General features: G+C 38.3%; 1 protein-coding gene across 3 annotated transcripts in view; it reads left to right on the top strand.

Moving 5' to 3' along the window:
• The window catches only part of BCOR (BCL6 corepressor), an 82,883-nt gene that overhangs the window by 35,745 nt on the left and 19,953 nt on the right, over nucleotides 1–27,185 (top strand). Inside the window, exons 2-10 of one of the 3 annotated variants that reach the window (XM_070944217.1) lie at nucleotides 3,306–3,437; nucleotides 7,845–7,923; nucleotides 9,034–11,871; nucleotides 12,489–12,542; nucleotides 12,970–13,153; nucleotides 17,205–17,483; nucleotides 17,899–18,150; nucleotides 22,594–22,919; nucleotides 23,343–23,480. In XM_070944217.1, coding sequence (XP_070800318.1) covers nucleotides 3,352–3,437; nucleotides 7,845–7,923; nucleotides 9,034–11,871; nucleotides 12,489–12,542; nucleotides 12,970–13,153; nucleotides 17,205–17,483; nucleotides 17,899–18,150; nucleotides 22,594–22,919; nucleotides 23,343–23,480 — 4,236 coding nt within the window. In that variant the 5' untranslated portion in view covers nucleotides 3,306–3,351. Of the gene's footprint in view, nucleotides 1–3,305; nucleotides 3,438–7,844; nucleotides 7,924–9,033; nucleotides 11,872–12,488; nucleotides 12,543–12,969; nucleotides 13,154–17,204; nucleotides 17,484–17,796; nucleotides 18,151–22,593; nucleotides 22,920–23,342; nucleotides 23,481–27,185 lie in introns of all 3 variants that reach the window. The other 2 variants (XM_070944216.1, XM_070944218.1) reach the window with 2 other exon arrangements.

Here is a 27,185-nt window from a genome sequence, read left to right as displayed (position 1 = left end):
ATTTTTCTGAGTTCAGCCAGCTAGGTGTTGCCATCTGTCTTGAATTATATATGGGGAGCTGAGATCTTGGAATTGTACCTGATTGCAAAGTAAATATGAGTTAGTGGTGTGACATATTTACTAAGAAGACAAATGCAGGTTTACATTACATTGATAAAAGTGTAGCTTCCAAATCACAGGAAATAGTTTTGCATTAGTTGGACACCATGTTACATATTGCATCCAATTCTGGGCATGGCACTGGGCCCAGTTCTAGGTGTCACACAAAGAATCAGAAACTGGTTCTGAGAAGAGAAAGATGCTGAAGGGACTAGAAGTTAAATCTTACAAAGAGAACTGAGGGCAATTGAGTATTTTAGATCAGGAGTCCCCAACACCCGGTCCATGGATTGGCAACAGGTTGCAGCATGCCAGAAACTGGGCTACACAAACAAGCAAAGACCTACCCATGGGATACAGGCAGAATGCAAAATCACGCCCCATTTGGTCTGTAGAAAAAAATTCTCTCTAGGAAACCGGTCCCTGGTGCCCAAAAGTTTGGGGGTGGGGCGCTGTTTCAGATTTTAGAAAATATGACTGCAGGGTGGCACACAGAAGTTACAGAAAAGTAGATTTTGGCTGAATATTGGGAAAAGCTTTGCGGCAGTAAAAGTGCTTAGCTGCGCCAACTGTCATTGGAGATGTGAACTCTGCTTCTGGTATATTCAACCAGAATCTGGACAGCCATCTGCAGGGATTCTTTAGTTTGGATTCTTGCATTGAGCAGAGTTTTGAAAGGTCTAAATGGCTCCTTTCAATGCTGTGTTGATACGAAATGTATTGGGCTTTGAAGTACAGAACTCTTGATTCTGTTTGGATTTCAAGATTCCCAGAAATTTGCTACAAAGTGCATGAGAGACAACAAACAATAAGAACTCTTGATTTCAGTGGGGTTCTGGACTTTTATGAATTCTGCTGAGTGATTTGTTGCACTGTTTTCTTTATGTTTTCTTATGTGACCCTTTATATGACTGAGACTTAAAATATATGAAAAAGAATTATATTAATAAGATTAGTAACTTTTATATCCTGTAAAGAGCTATCCAAGCCTAACCCATTTAAGACAAGGTAAGCAACATACATGTCAAATATTAGATATAGTCCCTGTATTGGGGCAAATATGAAGGAATCTGAGGATAAAGAACATTAATACCTATTCTAATCAGTGTTAGTAGGTGAGGAAACACCTAGTTTGAAACCTTTGCTGTATGTGGTTCCAAAGGCTTAATACTTTTCCTGCTTCTATTCAACAGCTATATAACAGCGTTAGATGATATCCATCCATCAGCAAGTGATCAACCATCATTGGTATGTGGATGATATGCAACTTTACACTTTGATCCCTCGCCAAGCAGTTAGTGTTGGGGAGATCTATAAAGTGTCTGAAGTTTATAAAGGGTGGAATGGGATTGAATGGCTTTGGTTTCAAGAGCTTTCCAGTTACAGAAATTTAGTTCTTCCAGGTAAAATTTGGGAATTCTCATGGACCCTCAATTTATGTTCAGTGGACTAAGTGGCAGTTGCAGCCATGAACACTTTTCCAAAAATCCATTTTATGCACTAATTACATTCTTTCCTAGATAGGAAGTCCTTTTCATAGTCACCTCAAATTTGGACTATTGAAGTGCACTTTACCCTTTACCCTTGAAAATTACTGAAAGTGACAACTGGTACAGAATACAATCGTATGAGTAGTTATGGGAACTTTTGTTTTGTCCATTCAGCATGTTTGCTTTGTGAACTGAACTAGGTATCCTGGTTTTCCTAGTGCAATTGAAGGTGTTGGTTGTGTTTTAGACCTGCTTACCTATAGTGCACTTTCTCCTGTTGTTTTTCCCTAACCACAAAGATTTAGTAAAATGGCATGTTCCAGGTCCCAGCATTATAGGAGATGTACCTTCTCTGTAAGTATGCCTATCTTGTGGAACATTGTTCTCCCAAAATCTCCATAGCCCTAACCCTACTGTGATTTCATAAAATTCTGAAAACCTGGCTCTTTCAGAAGGCCTTGGAATAGAGTGAGTGATCTGTTCCCTAATTGTGTATTGATGTTATAGTTGTAGTTGACTTTGGTTTATCCTTTTCCCAACGTGTTAAAGTATTATTTTCTTGGTTCTAGTTTCCTTTTATTATTTTTGTTCTGCTATTTTAAATGCTAACATATTAATTGTCTATTCTAGTGATTGAAGCAGCATATTAGATAGATAGATAATAGATTTCTGCTGGAACTGTTTGTTTAATATATTTTATGGTTTTACTGCTTGGCAGTGTAGTGGATTGATCTGTCACTTATGTTGTACTACAATTTCTAACATCTTTAGTTAGCCGAGTCAGGAATACATACAATAAATGATACAACTAATTAGTGTTAGTTGGATTTTCTTTCATGCAGTGGTGAAATCTAAAATTTGTTACTACCGGTTCTGTGGGTGTGGCTTGGTGTGTGTGTGTGTGTGTGTGTAATGTGACTGGATGGACGTGGCCAACTATTTTTTTTTTAACTTTTAAAACCATTTTTTCTACAACCTCTTCAGCTGAAGAGGTTGTAAAAAAATGCTTTTAAAAGCCTCTGACAATCCCAGCTGAGCAGCATGATCATCAGAGGCTTTTTTTTTTTAACTTTTAAAAGCATTTTTTCAGCTGAAGAGGTTGTGGAAAAAATGCTTTTAAAAATAATAAAAAAAAGCCTCTGATGATCGCGCAACTCAGCTGGGCATGGGGGGGGGAAGTGCAGGAATTTTTGCTACTGGTTCTCTGAACCACCCTCCATCGCTACCGGATTGGGCGATCCGGTCCAAACCTGGGAGCATTTCACCCCTGCTTTGATGGCTTATTCATTCTAGAGCCTAATTCCATTATGTTTTCAAAGTAATATTGTAGAAGAATGAAATAGATATATATAGGTATACTTTGCTGGAATATTAAATGGTTGTCTCTCTCCTAAAGTACAAGCCAGGTATATTTTGTTCATAAAAATAGAATGATTTTAGTTTTCTAAATTTGAATGAAACTCTTAAAAGTGTTAGATTTGTCAACAGTATGGAATAAATCTTAATTCTCAGAAAGTGTATGAAAATACCTATCTTATCTGATCTATACATTTCTTCAGTGTGGTTTTAGTGTGTGTGTGTAAACTATGCACTTTTATTATCTTCCAATCCTGCATTCAGAATTAATTATCAAAAAAGTTTGGTGATTCTGCTGTGATATTTGCATTTCCTTCTAGGCCAGTTTTCTCAATTCCATATGTTCTTGTTTTTAAATAGATTGTAAACACTTGTGAAGAAAGAGTCTCTTCTAAGTGACGACGTCATGCTTTCTGCAACTCCCCTGTATGGCAATGTTCATAGCTGGATGAGCAGTGAGAGGGTCCGCATGTGTGGAATTAATGAAGAAAGGTAAATATTTATGTATCAGAAATCTTAAACTATACCATTATTACTGGAGATTTTCTATTACCATAGTAGAGAACATTGCATTCATCTGCCCATTTTACAAATAAAAGTTTTCAGAGTAAGTTTTATGGGAAACTTGATAAAATGATTTGTATTCAATATTACAACATTGTTTTGTTGAGGAGCGTATTTCCTCAATGGTTTTCTGATTGGAAGTGCACATAGTAACTGATTCTCTTTTTGACACCCCACTTTTTTTCTTTCTGAAACCCACTTTATTAACACTCTGAAGTGACATGACAAACAATTATTACCTGATGTCTCTCCTAGAGGTTATGCTAAAGCCTATAGACTGCTAACCTTGCTGAAGATATATAGCATTTTTCTTTTTAGTTTAAAGTGATACGGAAAGAAAGAAAGAAAAAAGAAAGAGAGAGAGAGAAAGAAAGAAAGAAAAATAAATGACAAAACATGGCAGATGAGGACTTTTGGCATTAGGTTATCAAGGCACTAGTAAAAGGATACATATAAAAAATTATTAAAGTGTTTGGCCAGCTGTGTTTTGCTACAATATTTGATCTAAACTATAAAAAATATGGGTGCTGCTTTATCTTTTATATTGATTGTGTCACTTTAAATATCATAGATTAGAATTGGCTCTTCTGGGTAATGATGAAACTTTCCTTCTGCTATATGTCAGCAATTGTGTCCCTGGGATTTGAAAGTTGGCACCAAGGAGCTTTTTTATTGGCATTTTCTATAATAACAAGTCCCTGGGTCGCAGCACTGCCGAGGCACAGATGTGTGGCTTCCTCTTTGTCACTAAACAGTCATTTTTTTGTATGATATTAGGAGGATGTGATAATTTTTTACTTCCTTCATTTAAAAAAAAAGATAAACCAATCTGGAATGTTAACTAGGAAGGTTATAGAGCGGAGGTTGCGCAGTGGTTAGAGTGCAGTACTGCAGGCTACTTCAGCTGACTGCTAGCTGCAGTTCGGCAGTTAAAAATCTCACCGGCTCAAGGTTGACTCAGCCTTCTATCCTTCCGAGGTCGGTAAAATGAGGACCCAGATTGTTGGGGGCAATATGCTGACTCTGTAAACTGCTTAGAGAGGGCTATAAAAGCACTATGAAGCAGTATATAAATCTAAGTGCTACTGCTATTATTGTATGTCTCTAAAGAAACACTACACTTCATTTTATAGAAAAAAACTTTTGAAACTGAATGAATGCCTATAGATGTTATTCTCATGCTCCTTTATACTCCACTCCATTCTTTTGCCTACAATCCGGAATACTGTGTATCTATAATATTCACAAATGCATATTAATGTACAGTTTAATAGGAAACTGTACATTATTCATTTGTGATCTTGTTCAGGAGGGGGGTGCGGACCTGGCAGGTATTACGGAGACCTGGTTGGGCCAGGAGGGGGGTTCCCCTCATTGAAATGTGCCCGCCAGGTTTCCAAGCATTCCATCAGCCGAGGTCACAGGGGAAGGGCGGGGGGGGGGGGGTAGCGGTTATTATTAAAAAAGGTCTGAGACCGAGAGAGGCCACTGTTCCTCAGATGGCCGGCTGTGAATCCCTCCTTGTGAAATGGGGTCATGGGTTTCAGATGGGTTTGCTGATCACGTACCTGGCTCCCTGCCACGTGGCAACAGCCCTGCCCCAGCTACTCAACATCATCGCCACGGTGGCGGTTGACACCCCCAGGCTTATGGTCATGGGGGATTTCAACCTGCTGTCTGTGGGTGAGACGTATGAGGTGGCTCGGGAATTCATGGCTTCCATGACAGCTATGGACCTGACCCAGTTAATTCATGGCCCTATCCACACGGTGGGAAACACGCTGGATCTGGTTTTTGTCTCTGGACAGTGGTTGAGTGATCTTGAGATAGGGGATATAGTCACCGAGCCCTTGTCATGGTCAGATCACTCTCTCCTTCGTCTCGACCTTCGAACCACTGCACCCCGCCGCAGGAAGGCGGAACCGGTAAGATAGGTTCCAGATGGAGCTTGGGCCATTTCCTGAGGCTCTGGCACACGCCTCAACTGGAGACCTAGTGGCCACCTGGGATAGGGTGGCCACTGGAGCTCTGGATCGGGTTGTGCCTTTGCGGCCTCTGACCCGGCGCCGATCTCAATTGGCTCCTTGGTTCTCCGAGGAGCTGAGGGAGTTCAAGCGCCGGAAAAGACGCCTAGACAGTAGTTGGAGGGCCAGTCTTTCTGAATCTGACCGGACACTAGTAATATCCCATATTAGGAATTACCTAGTGGCGATAAAAGTAGCGAAATGTAGTTATTTTGCTGCTCTTATTGCATCATCAGATAACCGCCCGGCCGCCCTCTTTAGGGTGACCCACTCCCTGCTCCACCAGGAAGCGCGGGAGGACCTCTTGGAGGGTAGAGCCAAGGATTTTGTCCAGTATCTGTATGACAAAATCACTCAGATTCGGGAAGATCTGGACTCCGACTAGGTAGTCTCAGGGGGAGGGACTGGGGCAGGTCTTGAGAATGTTATCTGGGATGAGTTTGATCCTGTGACCCTTGAGGACGTGGACAGGATTCTGGGCAGACTGAACGTGACCACTTGTTTATTGGACCCGTGTCCTTCTTGGTTAGTGCTGGCTTCCCGGGAAGTGACACAAGGCTGGCTCCAGGGGATTATAAATGCTTCGTTGGGTGAGGGTGACTTTCCCGCCGCCTTGAAAGAGGCGGTGGTGAGGCCTCTCCTCAAGAAGCCTTCCCTGGACCCGGCAATGTTGGTAAACTATCGTCCGATCTCCAACCTTTGTTTTGTGGCGAAGGTGGTTGAGAGTGTGGTTGCGCAACAGCTCCCCCAGCACTTGGATGAAACGACGTATCTGGATCCGTTCCAGTCGGGCTTCAGGCCCGGGTACAGCATTGGTCGTGTTGGTAGATGATCTCTGGAGGGCTAGGGACAGGGGGTGCTCCTCTGTCCTGGTCCTGTTAGATCTCTCAGCGGCTTTTGATACCATCGACCATGTTATCATGCTGCACTGGTTGGAAGAGTTTGGGGTAGGAGGCACTGTGGCAGTGGTTCTCCTCGTTTCTCTCTGACTGGTCGCAGTCTGTGTTGACGGGGCAGAGGTCGACCCCGAGGCCCCTCATATGTGGGGTGCTGCAAGGGTCGGTCCTTTCGCCCCTCCTGTTCAACATTTATGTGAAGCCACTGGGCGAGATCATCCGTGGTTTCGGGGTGAAGTACCACCAGTACGCTGACGACACCCAGCTGTACATCTCCACCCCAGACCACCCCAACAATACCCTTGAAGTGATGTCCCGGTGCCTGGAGGAATAGGCTCAGGTTCAACCTATCCAAGACTGAGTGGCTGTGGTTTCCGGCGTCCCGATATAGTCAGTTGGTGCCATCACTGACTATTGGGGGCGAATCATTGGCCCCCACCGAGAGGGCGTGCAACTTGGGCGTCCTCCTGGATTCACGGCTGTCTTTAGAAGAGCACTTGACGGCCGTGACCGGGAGGATTTTTCATCAGGTTCGCCTGATTCGCCAGTTGCGTCCCTTTCTGGATCGGGACTCCTTACGCACGGTCACTCATGCCCTCGTCACCTCCCGCCTGGACTATTGTAACGCTCTCTACATGGGGCTCCCCTTGAGGAGCATCTGGAGGCTCCAACTGGCGCAGAGTGCGGCCGCGCAGGTGGTAATGGAAGCGACATGGCGCTCCCATGTAACACCCCTCCTGCGCGAGCTGCACTGGCTCCCGGTGGTCTTCCGGGTGCGCTTCAAGGTTTTGGTTACCACCTTTAAAGCGCTCCATGGCTCAGGACCTGGGTACTTGCAGGACCGCCTACTACCACTAATAGTCTCCCACCGGCCGGTACACTCTCACAGAGAGGGGCTCCTCTGGGTGCCGTCGGCCAAACAACGTCGACTGGTGGCCCCCAGGGGGCGACCCTTCTCTGTGGGGGCACGTACTATCTGGAATGAGCTCCCCCCGGAGATACGGAGGATCCCGGATCTGCGCACCTTCCGCCGCGCTCTAAAGACCTTTTTATTTCACCAGGCGGGCCTGGCCTAACTTTCTCCCTCTTTTTAACAATTTTAATATTTTAATATTTCTAATATCTTTTAATCTTCAAAGTTTAAATTTGTTTTAAATTGATTGGGGTTTTAATCTTTGTCTGGGGTTTTAATCTTTGTCTGGGCCAAACTATTTAATTTGATTTTATTTCTGTTTTTTAAATTTTGTATGTATGTATTTTATTGTTGGCTGTTCACTGCCCTGAGTCCTTCGGGAGTAGGGCGGTATACAAATCAAATAAAAGAAAGGAAAAAAGAAAGGAAAAAGTAGTCATATCAGGATATAAATTTCATAATTTTATTTCTAAACCTGTTTTTAAAAATTCCTTTAAAACAGGAAAATCCCTGTAAATGATGGAGATGTCTTGAAAAGCAGGCTGGAATTAAGAGAAGAAAATCACCTGAACCACAGTGTGGTAAGAAACAGATAATACAGATTAAAGATACAATTGTTGTTAACCTGTTATATATTGTTTCATTTACAAATAATTAAGTGCAGTTGGAGGTGATGAAACATTTAGTTCACTACTGTTCAGATGTGGTATTTAGACATTAAGATCTCTCTTTTTTGTGGCATAAATAAGGCTTCATGGTAAAATTTTCCCATGCTATATTTTGTTTAGAATGAATCCTAAGGCCTCTTATTCTATGATATACCTAGTTCCTAAGGAGTTACAGTAGTTCCAAATAATACTACAATTACCCATCCTACACTTAGGAATTCTGTGATTGATAATTGTACAAGTTTGGATATGAACTCTTACTATAGTTTAAGTGTCTTGAAAGTGCTAGCTTCCTCTTCCTCAAGGAAAAACAACAGTCCAGCCTTTTGAAGAAGCACCTTTGACACAACTATGACCTGGATGACTGAGAATCTCCACAGACAACAGGTTACATCCTATTAGGAATCAGTAGGCTTTGACGTTATAATTGTATGCTACTTTATACTTATTTACTTAGGGTAAATCCTATTGAGTTCATGGGACTTTTTGTTAAGTATTTGTATACAGTTGGAATCTATTCTAATTGGTAAGGAGAATTTTTAAAAGTATTATTTGGATATTTTTTCTCATTTGTTACTTTAGATACATGGATATTTATACCAGTGCATTGACACTTGTTCTATAACGATCCCCCTAAAAAGGACCATAGATAATAAAGATACGACTATTGAAATCTATTTCTTTTTATGAATGTGTCATTTCAGTAGGAAAAAGTTTGAGAGATTATTGTTTAAAGGTACTATCTACATAGATGTTTGCTAAGTAGTAAAGGATCTAGATGCCTGTCAAGTTATTCTGAATTTAAAAAAAAAAAATCAAACTTAGTTGACAAAAGACAGACTTCTTTCACTCCTGTGTGAAACATTTTACAATTTTTAAATGGTTAAATTTCTTTACTTTTATTGATGTATATTGTTTTAATGATAGAAAGCCTATTGTTTCCATTGATTAAAAATACCAACTGTAGTCTTGATTATCATTTTCATTAGATGCCAAAATAACATCATTTTTTATTTTTCAAAGGTGGATACAACGGCTGTGCATCACATTGACAGCCTTGCAGCTCTGACTATGGATCGTTCTGGACTTATGCGGGAAGGACTTAGAGTCCCCAGTAGTATTGTCTATTCCAATTTATGTGGACTTGGCTCAGACAAGACCCGGGATGCTACAAGTGCTATTGCTGGCCTTGGATTTGGTCCTGAAAGGAACTCAGAGATACAGTTCAAGTCTAATCCCACTGAAGCAATTGAAAATGGAGCTGGAAAGAACCCAAATGGCTTCAGTGCTCTTTACAAAACACCACCTGGAATACAAAAGAGTTCTGTTCCAACTGGGGAGACCTTAGGCTTGGACAGAAGCTCAAGTGATAAACAAAGTCCTCTCAGTGTCAATGGTGCTAGTTACCTAAGGCTACCCTGGGTAAATCCTTATATGGAGGGTGCTATTTATCCTTTTCTTGACTCACCAAATAAGTATTCATTGAATATGTATAAGGCTTTGCTACCTCAGCAGTCCAATTTTAGCTTGCCACAGCATGTGACTTATTCGCCTGTATGTACAAATGGTGAACGTTTTTTATACTTGCCACCTTCTCACTATGTTGCTCCCCACATTCCATCATCATTAGCTTCACCGATGAGGATTTCGGCTACATCAGCATCCCCTGCAATTCCCCCTTTGGGACACTGTCCAGATAAAGGCTTATCTTGGAAGATGGGAGTGAGTCCAGCAAATCCCATAGATTCTCATACCTATCCACATATTCAGAATAGTAAACCACCCAGAGTTCCCTCTGGTAAACCAGCTGCTAATAATATGCCAACTGATCCTTCTATTTTGTTGTCACATTCTCCAAGGCCATCACCTAGAATGCATCTCCCAACACAGGTTGGAGATACTTACTCAGAGTTCCATAAACACTTTTCCAGAATTTCAACTTCTCCTTCTTCAATTGCCCTCCCCAAGCCATACATGAATGTAAGCAGTGAATTTTCTTCCAGAGTCTCAAATGGGAAAGCTCCCAAAACACATGATCCAAATGAAATTTCTCAGCAACCTGCAGTGCATGCAAGGAAAACAGGCCATGACCGGAAAGATAGCAGGTCCCCTCCATTATTAGAAAAGCAGCAAACTATTACCAAAGATATCATTGACAAACCCCTGGATTTGTCATCAAAAGTTGTTGATGCAGAAATAACCAAGTCTGATAATGTTAAGAAAATGGTACCAACTGTGCTAGTTCATAGCAGGGCTGGAGGAGGATTGGTTTTACCTGGAGGTGATCTTACAAAAGAAACTATTTCTCCTGGAAATGGTTGTCCTATCTACAGACCTGAGATAATTAGCACTGCACCTTCCTCCTGGGTGGTTCCTGGTCCAGCTTCTAATGAAGAGAATGGTGGCAAAAACATTCTGTTGAAAAACAAAAACCCTGGCTGGGTAACACCTCAACAACGAAGTTCTTCTTGCCCTAGGATGGGAGGCATGGAAACAGTAATTAATAATACTTCAGGATCTTTGTCAACTGAAGGTCGCCCAGCATCTGCTTCTCCAGCTCCAAATGCTAATGCAGATTGTCCCAAAACTAACATTTCTGTAGAAACCACTGCATCTGTCATACAGCATATAGGACAACCTTCAGTATCATTATCATTATCATCGTCATTGTCACTGTCATCATCACCACCATCAAAGCATGGTAATAAGGCAGCTAAATGCAATAACCAAGAACCTATGTTCAAAGCAAATGAAAACACTCTTGCTCCAGGTTCCATATTTTTTTCTTCAAATGACGCATTCCGATCTCCACCACTGCCCTATCCAAGAAGCTATCTCCCATATCCAATTCCAGATGGTTTAGCATTAGGTCCTTTGTCTCTACATGGAAAAGGACCTGTGTATCCTCATCCGGTTTTGTTACCTAGTGGCAGTCTTTTCTCTGGACATTTGGCTCCTAAACCTACTATTCCATACAGTTTACCAACTAGCAGTGGTGACTTTGTGACATATCAAGATGCACTGGGTATGGGAATGGTGCATCCAATGTTGTTATCCCATGCAGCTCTTGAGCTAAAAGATGATAAATCAGAAAGGAGATCTAGATCACATGAGAGGCTCCATTATGAAGACCCTGCTCTAAGAAACAGATTGCCAGAGATGCTAGAAACCAGCACAAAGTTACACTTTGAAATACCCACAGAGAGAAATGTGAAATCACACCAAAGTTCAAGTCATAATAAAAATAGTACCAAAAGTGATAAACTTATGTTTGCAGAATTGAGAGATGAGCAAGATGCAAAAGGTGAAACTGGTCTGACAAATCCGAATTTTCCTATTGAAAATAGTAATCAAACAAATGACCCTACAAAGCACAAGGTGGAAGAAGCCTTTCAGCATAGAGATTTTATTGTAATGAGAGAAGAATGTGGGAGAAATAATTTCCATGAAGTGTACAACTTTAAGCAAGTTCAGAATCCACACCCATCAATCTTCAATTTAAGGAAAGATGATTTCTCAGCAAGCCATAATAGAGAGAGATTGACTATTCCCCCTTCTGTGTTCCTGGAGACTGCTCATGGGAATGATGACTTGGCTATGTCTTTTTGTAAAATGCCAGATGATGCCAAACAGCTTTGTATGGGAAATGCACAGTCAAGTGTTGAAATCAATCAGACATATGCCAAAGATGGGATTGAGGGTATGGAATCTAATGATGGCAAACTCTTGAAACCTAAGCCATCTAAGCTGGCAAAGAGAATAGCAAACTCTGCTGGTTATGTAGGTGACCGATTCAAGTGTGTTACAACTGAACTGTATGCAGATTCTAGTCAACTGAGTCGAGAACAACGGGCCTTGCAGGTGAGTCTCTGGTGATAACTTACCAAAAACAATATTTGCTTTATAAAATCGCAGTTGAGAATGAAAATTGATATTTTGCGGGTTGGGAGAATGTATGTATATATTACAAATTTAAGTCTGTTGACAAAATTAATGATAAATTTGCATATATGAGGGTACTGCTATGAGATGAGAGGAAGTTAAACATTAATAGATACAAATCAAATGTAAATAATAATAAGTAATTTAATCTCAAGAAGTATATAATAATGAAGAACTGAAAAATGTGTGTTTCTTATTTGCATAGGTAGTTTTTTATAGCTTGCTAGCTTGTTTGGCCAGCATTGTACAATAATGGCAAAGGTTCTAATTGATATTCTAAATGTGGCATTTGATAAAGGAGCTGCGTTTTAGTAAATTAATGCAACTTCTTTACTACGCAAAAACAGCATAGAAGAATAAAAGCTGTAATGAATTTAATGTTGAATAATAGCAAATATTGTAGGTTAAGTTTACAATTTATGACAAGATGAGTTAAGCCAAATTGTTTGCATTGTTAAGAAAAGAATTGGTTGATGCTTATAAAAATGGATGAAATTATCCAAATGATCCATTGAGTGCCCATTTTAATTACATAGATGGAAGGATTACAAGAGGACAGTATTTTATGTCTACCTGCTGCTTACTGTGAGGTCAGTTCTTCAAATTTTTATTATTAGACTCTTAAAAGTTTGAGTTAAAATTTCATTTCAAAACACACAAAGGGAAGTTGTGGGCCATGATCGTCTTTACTCATTGTTCTGTTTTTCTTTTTTGCTTGTTATATTTCTCAAAATGTGTGTTTGCTTGCCTATATTATACACAAACACCTCCATAGCATCTCTCTATATGTATATGTATATGTATAAATACAGTATCATTAGCATACTGAGATTTTAAAATTTTGTAATTATGCATAGCTCAAATAATTGTATGCATCTCAATTTTTATGCATTACATATTTCATTTTGAATGTACTTTCATTTGAATGTACTTTCATTTGAATGTACTTTCATTTAAGGTAAGGTAAATAAAGTAGCTCTTATTGTGAGTCTTTTTTCATATCGTTTCTCTTTCTAGCGTGCAATGATGCGCTTCTCAGAGTTGGAGATGAAAGAGAGAGAAGGCCATGTAGCAACCAAAGACTCAGAGATCTGCCGATTCAACCAAGCAGAGTGGGAAAACTTGAAAGGAAATAATGAGAAAAAGCCTAACTCTGTCCCTTCGGAAGATGTCATTGCTGGGCCAAATGACAAAAGCAGATGTAAGCATACATTAATTTTAGGAGATGTGTGGAGAACTAATTTATTTGCTAAAAGGGAGATGTTCTAATTTGAATAGTTGGGGAAGTTAGTATATATATAACTTTTTTATTTGGTACAGTTGAATATCTGAACTGATAGGAAATACAATTACAGTTTATTTCCTTAACTTTTTGATATGTTGCTTATGATTCATATACTCCCCTACCAATTAAAAAAAATATTTTGAAGCACTGTTAATATAACATAAAGAGACCTCTGTCTGGGTAATGTCAGTGAATTTCTTCTTTGAAAAGATTTTGCTGTTCCAGAAGCTGCTATGTTTCTAGTTCTTTTCTGTCTGCGTCTCTTGTCGTGGCTGCCTTCGGTTTCAGCTAAGTTTTCTGTGAGTGTAGAAAACACAAAGGTATTTGTAAGTTAAAAGAAAAGCAGCTACTTTTTTCCCCTCTCATGCATTTGAGCAGGCCATAACAAGTGACAGGATTGAGTGAAGAACTAGCCCCTATCAAACGTAGCAAAGTTCAAACAATAAGGATATTGTTTCTCTTTGAATAAAAGGCAATCATGGCATAAGTTTAAGATACATATAATCCATATCAGTTGACTGAAATGTGTATTTGGTCAAGGAATATTTGGAAATAATTCTAAGAAGCAGTGCATGCATGAAGAAACATGGTGGAATGGGGTTATCCAGTTAATTTTACTGTATTATGTATTTTCTTCTGGAACTTAACGTCTTTGTTTCTGGAAAATGTAGTTATCAAATATATGTTCAGACTGATCCTATGACCTGAAACCTTAAAATTACCCAGAAAGTAAAAATGATCAAAATAAACAATCACACACCCATTTCCACTTATTCCTTGATACCAAATCTTATTTTGAATGCTATATAGGATAAAAAGTACCAAATTATTGAGGGATATGTATATAATGTCTTGGAATAAAAGTGAACATTAAGCATCTTGGACTGAGTAAAAATGCACATATAGGTCTTGTCAGTTTCCATGTTTTGGGGTTGTATGCAAAGGTTACCATGAATTGATAGGAATGGAACATCATTTTTCTAAATGGTAAAACCTTAAAATACAGTCTTTTAAATGATACATCTGTACAGAGATCAAATAAGAGTTAAGAAGGAGTTAAAGTGCTAACTATACCATTTGTTTCATAGAAAAAGAAGTTGCAAAGATTTGCAGACATTATCTTGGGGCTATTTCTTACTGCCGTTATTATGACTTGGAAATAAAAAACAAAAAATAGCTTTATCTTAAAATACATATTTATTTCTCAGACCGTATGTCATATGTTTTTGTTTAAAAGCTTTATAGGTGATGTACATAAAACTTCTTGTTCCCAGTATCCCAATAACAAGTATGAGTTGCTGCTGTAAAACTACTCAGTTTAAAACTTTCCTTTTCTAAAATAGCCTCTCTCCTGAAGTTTCTAAATTTCTGAAAGATTACAGTCTTAAAACATTTGCCACAGACCATACACTTCAGAGCGTGATTATCCAACCTTTTGGTTTGCTTGGGCTGCATTGAGTGAAGGGGAATTGTCTTAGGCTGCAGATGAAATATATGATATAGTTAATGTATATAAATAATAAACTCCCTTTATTTTTTATATTTTCTATTACCTTGTAGGGCCACATTACTAGCAGCGCAAGGCCACATGCGGCCTATGGGCCATGGGTTGGACATGCCTGCTTTAGAGTAAATAGTAATAGCCTTTACACTTATAAACTGCTTCACAATGCTTTACAGCCCTCTCTAAGTGATTTACAGAGTCAGCAAGCATATTGCCCCCACCAATCTGGGTCCTCATTTTACTGACCTCGGAAGGCTGAGTCAACTTTGAGTTTAGGATTATACTTGACAAGTCTGCTTTGCAAACAACCATTTTAGTGGGATGCTGAAAAAAATAAGGCATGTTACAAAAAGAGGAACAAGTTAAGTTAATAATAAGATGGATGAGATAAATTAAAGGAAGAATGTGGGAGATGGAACAAACAAGACAGGAGGCAGAAATAGAAAGAGAGAGTATTTTTTTAAAAAAAATCACACCTGGAATCACAAAATGTAAAAAAGACATATGAACCTAAGAGAAGTGCCTAATTTTTCTTCCCTAGATGAAGAGAGGAAAGGGGGAAATAAAATTGTAGTTTCAAGGTTCATCTTTGTATTTTTCTCATACAGAATTTGGTTTGTTTAGATCCATTTCTGCAATATGAAATATCTGATATGGCAAAGTGAATTTTGCTATATTGTATATAGTATTGCATTTAAGATTTAGGGCAATGTTAAGGATACAAAATATCAAACTAATTTTCATGGCCTTGTATGTCTGCCATAGTTGAGTAAAATAATAAAATTTGTTACTATTATTAGATTTTTATCCTGTTTTATTTATATATAAATCAAGGTGGCAAACATTTCTAATATTCCTGCCTCCTGTTTTTCCTATAACAACACTATGATGTTGGTTGGGCTGAGAGAGAAGGACTGGAAAAATTCTGGAAGAAAGATAGTAATGACATAGAGGTGCTGAAGTACACATGGAATTGTATTGCACTTTTAAAATATTTTAGTTACTCAATGAATACAGTTGTATGAATATTACCATAATTCAGAGAATTGTAGACTGACAAAATATAGAGCTAAAGTCAAAATACCTTTCTCCAGTCTCCTTGCCTTGCTCTCTTCATTGGTAAACTAATGGCTAGATATTAAATAAAAGAAAACAAGGTATGCAATTTCCTAACCCTCTCAGTGGGAAAAGAGCTGCATAGTATGGGAGTAGTGGGAAGAGTTAGTGCATAACAGGAGAGATGCTAGGTCACATTCTGTCCACAGACCATCTCCATTCCTGATCTAGATTACACTTAAGAAAAAGGATGCTGAGCTTTTTTCAACCCAAGGACTATGTTGTATATTTGAAGGATGGGATGGGATGGGATGGGATGGGATGGGGACTGCACTGAAAAAATACTGGCTGGGGTTAGAGCACAGGTGAAATGCTCCCGGTTTGAACCTGATCACCCAATCCGGTAGCGATGGCGGTGGGTGGTTTGGAGAACCAGTAGCAAAAATCTCTGCCTCCCCACCCCCCATGCCTAGCTGAGCTGCGCAATCATCAGAGGCTGTTTTTTTACTTATAAAAGCATTTTTTCTACAACCTCTTTGGCCGAAAAAATAAAATAAAATTTTTTTAAAAAGCCTCTGATGATCGTGCAGCTCAGCTGGGTACGTCAGAGGCTTTTAAAAGCATTTTTTCTACAACCTCTTCGAAAAAAGTGCTTTTAAAAGCCTCTGATGATCCCAGCTGAGTTGCCTGATTGTCAGAGGCTTTTAAAAGCATTTTTTTCTGCAACCTCTTCGGCCGAAGTGGTTGTAGAAAAAATGCTTTTAAAAGTAAAAAAACCCCAAACTTCACCACGCCCACCCAGTCACATTAACCCCCCACCACCACCAAGCCATGCACACAGAACCGGTAGTAACAAATTTTACATTTCACCACTGGGTTAGAGCAAAACTACAGTTGATTTTATTTGCATATGAATTTATTTCATATAAAATATAATGAATAACTTGCCAGTTGTATATTATCTTGCCAGTTGTGTATTTAATAATTTCCTCCTCCAGTATTGCATTATAGATTTCAATTTGGTAGCAAGGGTTAAGAGCCATATCTAAGGTTTGGAGGACTTTACTCAAAATCTTTGCATGCTGCCTGGAACGTCAGATTATGGATCTATTTTATAAATTACATTTTTTCAGACTGCATTTTTATTACAGGCAGACAATATTGTTGTAGCCACTTCTTTTCCTTGTGAAATAATAGTTTCGTGAAGTGTTAGTAAAGTTTTTATAAGCTTGGTTTTCCTATTGGTTTTTGTACAGGTCTCTTAATATTCAGTCTGAAAAAGATTCGTGTTTTAGATGAGAGAGAGGGAGGGTGGGAGATAGTCACTAGACTAGATTTTCTTTGAAGAGATCAAATGCATTCTTGCACAAAAAACTAACCAAATTAATAATGTGGCTTTATTTAAAGGCTATTTTCATGACACAGACAATATCCATGATCAGAGTTCTGAAATTCCTGAGGACAAAAGTTCTCCTGCAGATATTTGTTTGGAGAGATTTACTGTGTATGAAAAGACAAATGACCAATATTTAGAAGATAGAAGCCAGCTTCCGTGCCCACATCTGGACCGAAAACGTAAACATTCTGATGAGAACATGCAGAATGATGGAACCCCTAAAGAAAACTTTGTAGAAGAACTGGAAGAAGAATTTGCATCAAAAGCAAAAAAGAAGAAGACCTCTAAAGGTAATCAACCCCTGTTAGTCTGTTTTAAGGCATGGTTTGTGAAATGAATTACATGCCCCTTTATGGCCTTGATTCTGCCAATCCAAAATTCTCCCTGAATGATATTTGGAAATTTGAAAGGTTAAAAACTAGTCATTGGACAATGTAATCATTGGACAATGCAAAGGGCTGTATGCATGCAACCCCTTCCTGAGCTAAATGTTTAAAATGCAAGTATAATGGTGAAGCTGAAAGAATCTGCCCCACAAGTGAACTATAGCTTTTGTTTCAAGTTCAGGGCCTTTTGATTAATTTTTAGTTATTTTTCCATTAGATGACTGGCCTGAGAGGGAAATGACAAACAATTCCTCTAACCACTTAGAAGAGCCCAATTGTAATGAGGTGACCAACCTGAAGGTGTGCATTGAATTAACAGGGCTTCATCCAAAAAAGCAGCGTCACCTGCAGCATCTTAGGGAACTATGGGAGCAGCAGGTATCACCAGAGAGATCCCCGCCCGGCAAGTTGGGCCGGCAAAGCAGGAAAGATTTAGCTGAGGCTGTTCAGCCAGAGGCCACTGCAAAGGTCAAAGACTGCACAGAAGAAAGGCACACCAAGAAAAGGTCAGAGGTCAAAAGCAATAGAAGTTGGTCTGAAGAGTCCCTCAGAACAAGTGACAATGAACCAGGTATGCAGAGATTACTAGGGAAATCTAGCATTATTTAGTGACGCATGCTGCCACCAGTGCTAAGAAGTTATCAGTAATGATTTTTGTGGGATAGAATATGATTATAATATAATATAATATAATATAATATAATATAATATAATATAATATAATATAATATAATATATTTAATGTAGTATATTTCATTGTGTATTATAATATCAGTTGTTACTATGTGAAAGATTTAAGAATTAAATCTTTCGCATAGTAAATTAAATTGTGCTTATTTTGCCAAATTTGTAAAGTGTGATATAGTATTAATTATTTTAAAACCAATATCCTAGATGTTTATGTTTGTGTAGAAACAATCCTGAACAATTTTTATATAATGATTTGAAGGATGATAATGCTCATTTGAAAATGCTTGATTTTATTGTGGAGTTCTTAGTGCTCTGAGCTAATGATGATGATGTTACCTAGTTGGGTAATGAAATGTCTGCAAGAAAAACAACCAAGGACTCCACAATTCAACATATATTTTCTTCTGTTGGTTGATTTTATAAAATATGACTATATCAAATGGGCTAAAATTAAGCCAAGTATAAAATGTTCTGAATTTTTGATCACTCATGGGAATAGGCTGCTCCATTAGGTTTTGAACTTCTGAGCTAAATCTTCATGTTCAGGGAGCTGGGAGATAGAAAGATATCAGCTTTTATCTGATTTATGTTAGAAGAAGTGACAAATGATGTCCTGAATCTCTTGTTCTTTGTGTCTAATTTGTACTGGTAAAGTTCTTTACCACATCTTTCTTTTCTTTCCTATTTAGTCAGTTAGTTTACTTGTGAACTTCATTTTCCAGAAATGTAAGGTGCTCCAAAGCAGTTTAGATAAAAAGGTAATAATTTAAATACTGTAAGTAACAACAATAATATACCACTGAAATGCTTGATCACTGGTATTATATCCCTGGGCTGAAATAGATCCCTTTCCTTGGGAAGCTTTCTATCATAAGGGTCCAAAGAAATGTTATACCTGGCTCACTATACCAAGTTCCTATCAGCACAACCACTCGGGAAACTATGCTGCTGCAGTCAAAGAATTTTCCTTGGGGTTTATTCATGAGCTTACCTAGTGGCCCTGAATGAGTTAGACTGCTTGACTCCATTTGAAAGTGGGCACTTTCTGAGCCTCCCTTCAGATTACCTTAAACTACCAACTATCACTCTATAGTTGGTAGCCTAAAATAGCCTGAAGTGAGGCTCAGTAGAGCTAGACCGATATCATAAAAATAAATTGGATTAAGTACCTTAATGTAGAGGAAAGCAATATTTCCTTATCACATTATTGCTAGGTATTTGAGAAGGACAACAGAGAAAACTATAGTGTAATCCCTAGTTACATTTGTGACATAATTTAATAATCTGAAAGGACTCTAATCCTGGCCTTGCTGAGTACTTTTTTTTTAATTTGATTTATATTCCGCCCTTCTCCGGAGACTCAGGGTGGCTTACAATGCGTTAAGCAATAACCTTCATACTTTTGTATATTTATACAAAGTCAGCTTATTGCCCCCACAGACTGGGTCCTCAATTTACCTACCTTAGAAAGGATGGAAGGCTGAGTCAACCTTGAGCCTGGCGAGATTCAAACCTGCAGTAATTGCAGACAGCTGGTATTAATCACAATGCTTTTAGTCTGCTGAGCCACCAGGCCCTTAACACATTCCTGCCTATTTTGCATAACTTTTTTCAGCTATCATCCCTACCCAGATGTTAAATGCAACCTGTACAGAGGCTGTACAGAGGGTGAACTCAACAAGGTTCTTCTGTTATACCTTCAAAACATGAGTCTGTTTTTATGAATGCTATTTGTGAAAATGTGTTTTCCATCTAGCTAAGAAGTAAAAGAATCCTGTTCTTGCTAGGAGATAAGCAGTTTGTGTTATACTCTTCTTGCCTGTTTCAGAGAATCAGGGCATTGAACATAATGCTTTCCCCCCTCCAGTGAAGTTAGATCTTTGCTTTTCAGAACAGTGTATGTGTTGAGAAGGCTGATTTGCTTTATCTTTCTAAGTTTTAACATCAGGCTATATCTTGTGAAAGTCAGTAAAACCGTAGGCCTATTTTGTAGGGTACTGAGGAGGTTCAGTTCTGCTATTTCAAGTTACTGTGAGTTTTCCTGTCATGTCAGTGTTTCTCCATTCAAATTAAACATATGGAAAATGAACACATGGAAAGCAAATAATTTCCCAGTACAGGTAGTCCTTGGTTTATGACTGGTTGTTTAGCGACCAAAGTCATGACCTATCTGAAAAGAGGAGGATTTACGTAAATGCTGCTGTTTGCTGTGTCCCATGGACACATGATGCATTATGATGGTTTTGCAGGGGTAAAAAAAATGAAGACATGGACTCCATGATGCTTCAAATAGAGATGGTGGGTAGAGGGTAGTGGAAGAACAGATAGAAAAGGTAAGAAAGATAGGATGAATTATAAGAGAAGGCAAAACTATGGTTAGAATGGAATGGGCTGTAGAAGATTATTGGGGGAGGGAGGTTGTATGTAAAAAAAATGTTTTGAGAAAAATGAACTATTGGAGTGCACAGATGACCGTATTTTTCGGAGTATAAGATGCACCTTTTCCCTCCCTAAAAGTGGGTGAAAATTTAGGTGCATCTTATAGACCGAATACGGGTGTTTTTGGTCTCCTGAACCCTCCGTGTGTCACGTTTTCACCCTCTCCTCCCTCCAGAAGCATTCTGCACTGCTCCGCACAGCCCATTTTCACAAAAGGGCCCAGTTTTGGGCTCCCAAGTCCTTTGTGTGTTACATTTTCACCCTCCTGGGCCCCCAGAAACACTCTGCAGTGCTCCGCACAGCCCATTTTCACCAAAAACTGGCTCATTTTTGGGCTCCCAAGCCCTCTGCGTGTCATGTTTTCTCCCTCCCAGGCCCCCAGCAGCACTATGCAGTGCACTGCATGGCCCATTTTTGCCAGAAACAGAGTCGTTTTTGGTGAAAAGGGCCATGCGGAGCACTGCAGAGTGCTTCTGGAGGTCAGGGAGGGAGAAAACATGATGCACAGAGGCCAAAAACTATTTTTTATTGTTTTCCTCCTGTAAACTTAGGTACATCTTATAGTCTGAAAAATACGGTATGTTCCAGGTGTGAAAAAGAACAATTGATTGTATTTGAAGAAAATTGTAGGTTGTAAGCAATGTGCTTTAGCGGCTCAGACCATTATGTTTTAATAGGGTTCCTGGGAAAATTGTTTGCTTTTTTAGGTTTACCTGTTTTTCATTTTTGTAAAGAGAGTTTCTGGTGGAACAAAACCTGGATTCATCAGAATGGGGTTTACTTTTGGGTCTAAGACAAGACCCCAGCTCTTCTCCACATTATATTTCTTTGCAGAACTTGCATGTCTGAGTCATGGTAATCATTGTGTGGTGCCACTTTCAAAATTCTAGATTTGCCCAGTGTCTTAAAAATGTTGCAGGCCTTTGAAATATGCATATGAATATTTCTAAAAGAAACCTTTAGTCATTCATTTAGTTCAGAGATTACTAGCAGTAATGAATTGTTTTATATTGAAAATATGGCTATAGGACATATTTGCTTGTTGTCACATTTTTCTCATGTATCAGGCAATCAGGTTTTCAGGCATCGATAGCAGAATATCGCGAAACATAGAACTGTGGAATTTTTTCTTGAGAAGTTATCAATGGGACACTGTATTTTGATTCCAGTTAGATTAAGTACATATAGTATACCTACAAAAAACCCTGATGTTCTCAGAAAAGGTTAGGTGCTTTCTATTGTTTAGGCAGAAAAGGTAAGCTATTTATTTATAGTAATTTTACATAGATACATGGCTAACTATCTGGATCCATGAAACCATTTCAAAATGCTGTCATCTTCATATGCAAAGGGATAATTTTCAAAGGCAAGAATGAGAATTGGATATTTAAATGCCATTTCTGCTTTTGGAAATCATCTGCATCTGTTTACATATTGCTCTGTTAAAAACAATCTCCCAAAGTGAAAAGGTTCACCAGTTCTATACCTAAAAGAGCAATATATTCCCATTTTAGCATCATGAAGTTACAGGTAAGGAAATATCTTCTCCTGTTCGTATCCAAAGCAGTAACTTGAAAAGGTAGACTGGCGTAGTACTAATTTGTCACCATTTCTGTGATGTGGTATCTAAATTGTGGGATTGCTTATTGTCCTTTATCTAAATCAGATTAGAAAACATTGCTTAGAAGTTACAACAATTCATTCTATATAATATTTGTTTTAACAGTTACAGTTAAAATGTGTATTTGTTTAAAAATAGTAATGTAATACATATATAAAGATTAGTACTTTTAAACAATGCAAGGACTTGTACTGAATGTTTGATATGTATTTATCTTCCCATTCAACATGCTGTACAGTGTGCAATGCCTTTCTTTCCATGTAGGTATCCCTCTGTTCCCAGTGTCCTCACATATGAAGAATCTCTCCACCAATATAAACAGCAAAAGGCAAACTCAGCCAAGCTATACTTTGACTTCAAGGTTGGCTGCCAAGCAGCAGAAAATTAAAGAAAACTGGAAGACAGATGGGCTGTGCTTGGATGAAGAAGAGGATTTTCAGGCTGCATCCCTGTTGCAGAAACACAGCGAGTGTGAGAAGCCGCCAGGGAAACGTCAGTGTAAAACAAAACATTTGGCACTGCAGGAGAGGAGAACAAGGTCATCCTTGACTGGAGATGACATAACAGATATTGAAAGCATTGAGGAGAAGGTATCTTTTTATCATGACTCAGTTGCCATTACTATCAGATTGATAAAATCACCCAGATTAAATTCTTAAACATCTCCTTTTTGCATTAACTTGGGGTTCATTCAGCTTTCTCCTAGGACAAATTACATGATTTCATGGAAATCTTGTACATTTATGTAGAACTTTTAAGAACTTTTTACCGTAATTGAGAAGATGGCACTACCATTCACTTTTTTAAAAAAGGAAAGATTTTCAATAAATTATTGAGGATTGATGGAATGAGGTACGGAATTCAGTGAAGATTTTGACAGGTTAAAGTTAATAAGAATCTGAAATCAACTAGAGGCTCCTTCAGATTAGATTCTTCACCACTCAAATCACTTAGGTGCAAACTGTATGATTGCCTGAAGCAGCAGCAGACTCCTCATTATTGCCTTTTTTCAGCCCTCACAGCTGCAGATTGCAAGTACACCTCAGGAGATTGCCCCAAGTCGTCCCATGCCCCCAGAAGCTCGAAGACTTATTGTCAATAAGAATGCTGGAGAAACACTTCTGCAAAGGGCAGCACGACTGGGATATGAGGCAAGCATTGTTTCTGAAGATCACTATTTTGAATTAGAATATAGAAGATGTTTGGTGTCACATATGATTCTAATTGCTCATATGTTTAAGAATCTGTATTCCCTCTCAATAACTTGAGACCCTCTGATTTGGTTTTTCATTCAAGCATGCGATTAATGCATTTTGTGAGTGGGTTTAGGAGAAAAACCATATAAATCCATATAATTTAATAACCTGCAATTTGAATTAGGTGCCTGTCATTGCCAGTAAGAATTCAGAGTATGGTGTACTTTGCAAGATTGGAATCTTGTATAAAGTAAGGATAGAGTTAAGAGATCTGAATATCTTTGCTGCATTTATAAAGGATTAGTGATTTGCCTTATTTTCACAGTTTAAGCATGCTGCATTTTAAGATTGCTTTAAACATTACGTTATTGGTACACTGTATATAAATACGTTTTGGGAGTCATTTCACATTTTGGACAAATATAGAGTCCTTGGAGCCAGTTACTATTAGGAGATACACATTGCAATGGACTATGGATTCCACTCAGAACGTGAAAATACAATATCTGAAGTGTGTTTGTCTCTTTGTGTGTAAATGTTCTACATTTTAAGGCATTGGTCATGTTTTGTAAAAACGATATATGTTAAATGTCAAGTTGGACAAAGTTCTGATACAGCTTATTTATTAAATGTTTCAACTGAAGCTCTGATGCAGCCAAAAAAAGGCAAAGAACAGAAAAGAGGTTATATACATTTTAATCAGAAGCAAGAAACCTAATATGTTCTTTAATAGGTGAATCTTATTTCATACCTAGGATTTTAATTTTTAAAAATGACTTTCTCTTGCTGAAAGAGATTGAGGAGAGGTTTGTTATGAAAGCCTACATTGAGAGGCTAGGTAATGTAGCAAACCTAGATCCAAATATTTTGTGACACACAAAATATCCAGCTTCCTATGTGGCAAGGTGGTCTGACACCTTATCAATCCAGAGGTCGCATGAAAAATATGTTTCTGGCTTTAGATTTATTAGGTTGGACAGCCACTTAGTCATTTTTCTTAGGTATAATTAAATGTTATTGTATACTTCATTTTATCAAAAAGAGAAAAGGGGAAATCTGAAAAAGAGGGAGAGAAATATAAACCCCTGTTGCATTCAAACACATACTAGCACAAACTGCAATCTTGGTAATGGTTTAACTTTATCCTAATAAGGCAATATATCCTGAATATCAGTGGTGAAATCCAAATTTTTTTCCTACCGATTCTGTTGGCATGGCTTGGTGGGTGTGGTGTGATGTGGCTTGGTGAGCTTGGCAGAGGAAGGATACTGCAAAATCTCCATTCCCACCCCACTCCAGGGGAAGGATACTGCAAAATCTCCATTCCCACCCCATTCTGGGACCAGCCAGAGATGGTATTTGCTGGTTCTCCGAACTTCTGAAAATTTCTTCTACTGGTTCTCCGAATTGCTCAAAATTTCTGCTACCAGTTCTCCAGAACCTGTCAGAACCTTCTGGATTTCACCCCTGCTGAATATCTAAATTTTATAAATTTGTCTACGTTAAATCAAGCAGGACTGATAAGCAGTTCAAGAAAACTCAATGATCTACCTAATTGACTGGCTACCAAACTGATAAAGGTTAATTTCAGGAACTGTGGAAAAAGACTTGGAATTGAAAGATAGTTAAGAATGCCATCCTTCATCTTTTTTGTTCTATTAGCATTGAGGTTAGTCATGGGAAACCAGCTCTGGTTGTTTACATCAAAGTGATAGACCAGCCAGCAAGTATATAGTATTGCAAATGCTTTTAAATCCAGACAAGAGTATCAGTCTGGGATCCTATTGCTTATGAAGTAATCTAGACAATCACTAAAAATGAGGAAATTTTCATATTGGGAGTATGATGCCTGTTTTGGTAAGACCCATGAATATAATTCCTCACTTACAGTATATCCTCAGCTGGTAATTCATTTAATTGTGCCTAGCTCCCAACAAAAAAAGGAGGAAATTCTTTTCTCCCTACTTGGGATAAGGGTTGAAGAGTGGGAAATGGGAAAGGAGTGGAGTAAACTGGGTAATGGGGAAAGAAAAAATAAGTTAGCAGCGTAGACCTAGGGAGTGTAAGAGTCCCTTTCACAAAGAAATCCCTCATGGACTCTCAAAATGACAGTGCTTTTGCTTGCAAGAATGTATGAGATATCATGAGAAGGCAAAAAAAGAAGAGGGAGGTCTTAGTCTTTAATTGTTTGTTTATTTTTGTATCCACTGTTTATCAATGTGATGTTAATGAAGGGACATTGAAAAATCCATTTTCTCAAACCTGCTTTGGTACTTGTTTTTGAACCCTTGGTTGTTGGGTTTTTTTTTGTGCCAAGGGTGGCAAAGGTCAACAAGTGAATACAAAGTTGTATGGGTTTTTTAAAAAATTTATATTCCCCCTGCACTCAGAGGTATAGATATTTGATTGAAGACAGCATGTGATTGCAGCAAAAGGAAAAAGATGGGATCAATTGTTACAGGTCTTCCTGGTCTAATAGAACATTGAGATTGCCAGCTATTGGAAAAGCTAATTCTGAACTTCTGTTTCCTTTTAACACCATAATGCAACAATAAGAATTTAATATCTCCTTATTCATGCATGTGATGCCATATTAACCGAATAACTATTTGAACTTCTGTTGATTACTGCAGTACAAAACTGCTGCAAGTGAAAATCTTGCCTGATTTCCTAAAATTTAGGTGGCTTAATTAATTCAAAATATATTCTGTGAGGTTTAAGTGAAAATAAAGGACAGTGCTGAAGGTCTTTAGTGAATAAACAGTAACAAATATCAAATTAAAATTCTCTTTGAAGCAGATGTACTTGAATGCACAGTTTGAAGGAAGAGGGAGAGCAATTTGAAGGCGGTGGCTAGGTGATAATACATTTGGATCTGCTGTATCTGTCTCAGTTTGCACTTCTTCTCTTCCTCCATGTATATCAACAACCAACAAGCTTGTGGCAATAAAGGACAATATTTTTTTTAAAAACCAAAAAGATATTGAGGTAATTTGACTGTTGCTTAATGTCAATGTTTATCTTTCCATGACTAGAACTCTGTTCTGCAGAAAAGAGACCACTGGATACACTATGGAAAACATACATGCCTCTTTCTGTGTAAACTGAGCTGCTGTCAAACCTGGAGTTGAACCTCATATCATCTTAGTTTGCAGATAGAATAGAATTCTTTATTGGCCAAGTGTGATTGGACACACAAGGAATTTTTCTTGGTGCATATGCTCTCAGTGTACATAAAAGAAAAGATACATTCATCAAGAATCATAAGGTACAACACTTAATGATAGTCATAGGGAAACAGATGCAGCCTTTTGAGTGGCCTTTCACAACGTTACATGGAAATGCTTAACAATAAAACTCTTGATAATGAATCAATCAGAAAGAATACAACCAATTTTTCAGATTCTCATTTTCTTCATCTCTTGAGTATAATTTGACAAGGAATAAGTTAAGGGACTTTGAAAAATTGTATGTTATAATAAGTTGAGCACTTTTTAATTAAAGAAATATTCCTGTAAATGTGTTTTTTCAGCATTCCCTGCTGTACACTACAGGAACATGCTAGCAAAGACAGTGAATTGTAAGTATTTAGGTAAAGGTAATGGATAGGCTTGTAGAAACAAAATTGGAGATGTCTTTTGTGGTCTCCCCCAAGAATTG

This window comes from Pituophis catenifer, unplaced genomic scaffold (genome assembly GCF_029215685.1).
Source record: "Pituophis catenifer annectens isolate HBS135680 unplaced genomic scaffold, rPitCat1.0.hap2 SCAF_4, whole genome shotgun sequence".
Taxonomy (NCBI): Eukaryota; Metazoa; Chordata; class Lepidosauria; order Squamata; family Colubridae; genus Pituophis; species Pituophis catenifer.
The sequence above is the reverse complement of the archived record's forward strand: the minus strand, read 5'-3'. Positions and strand labels throughout refer to the sequence as shown.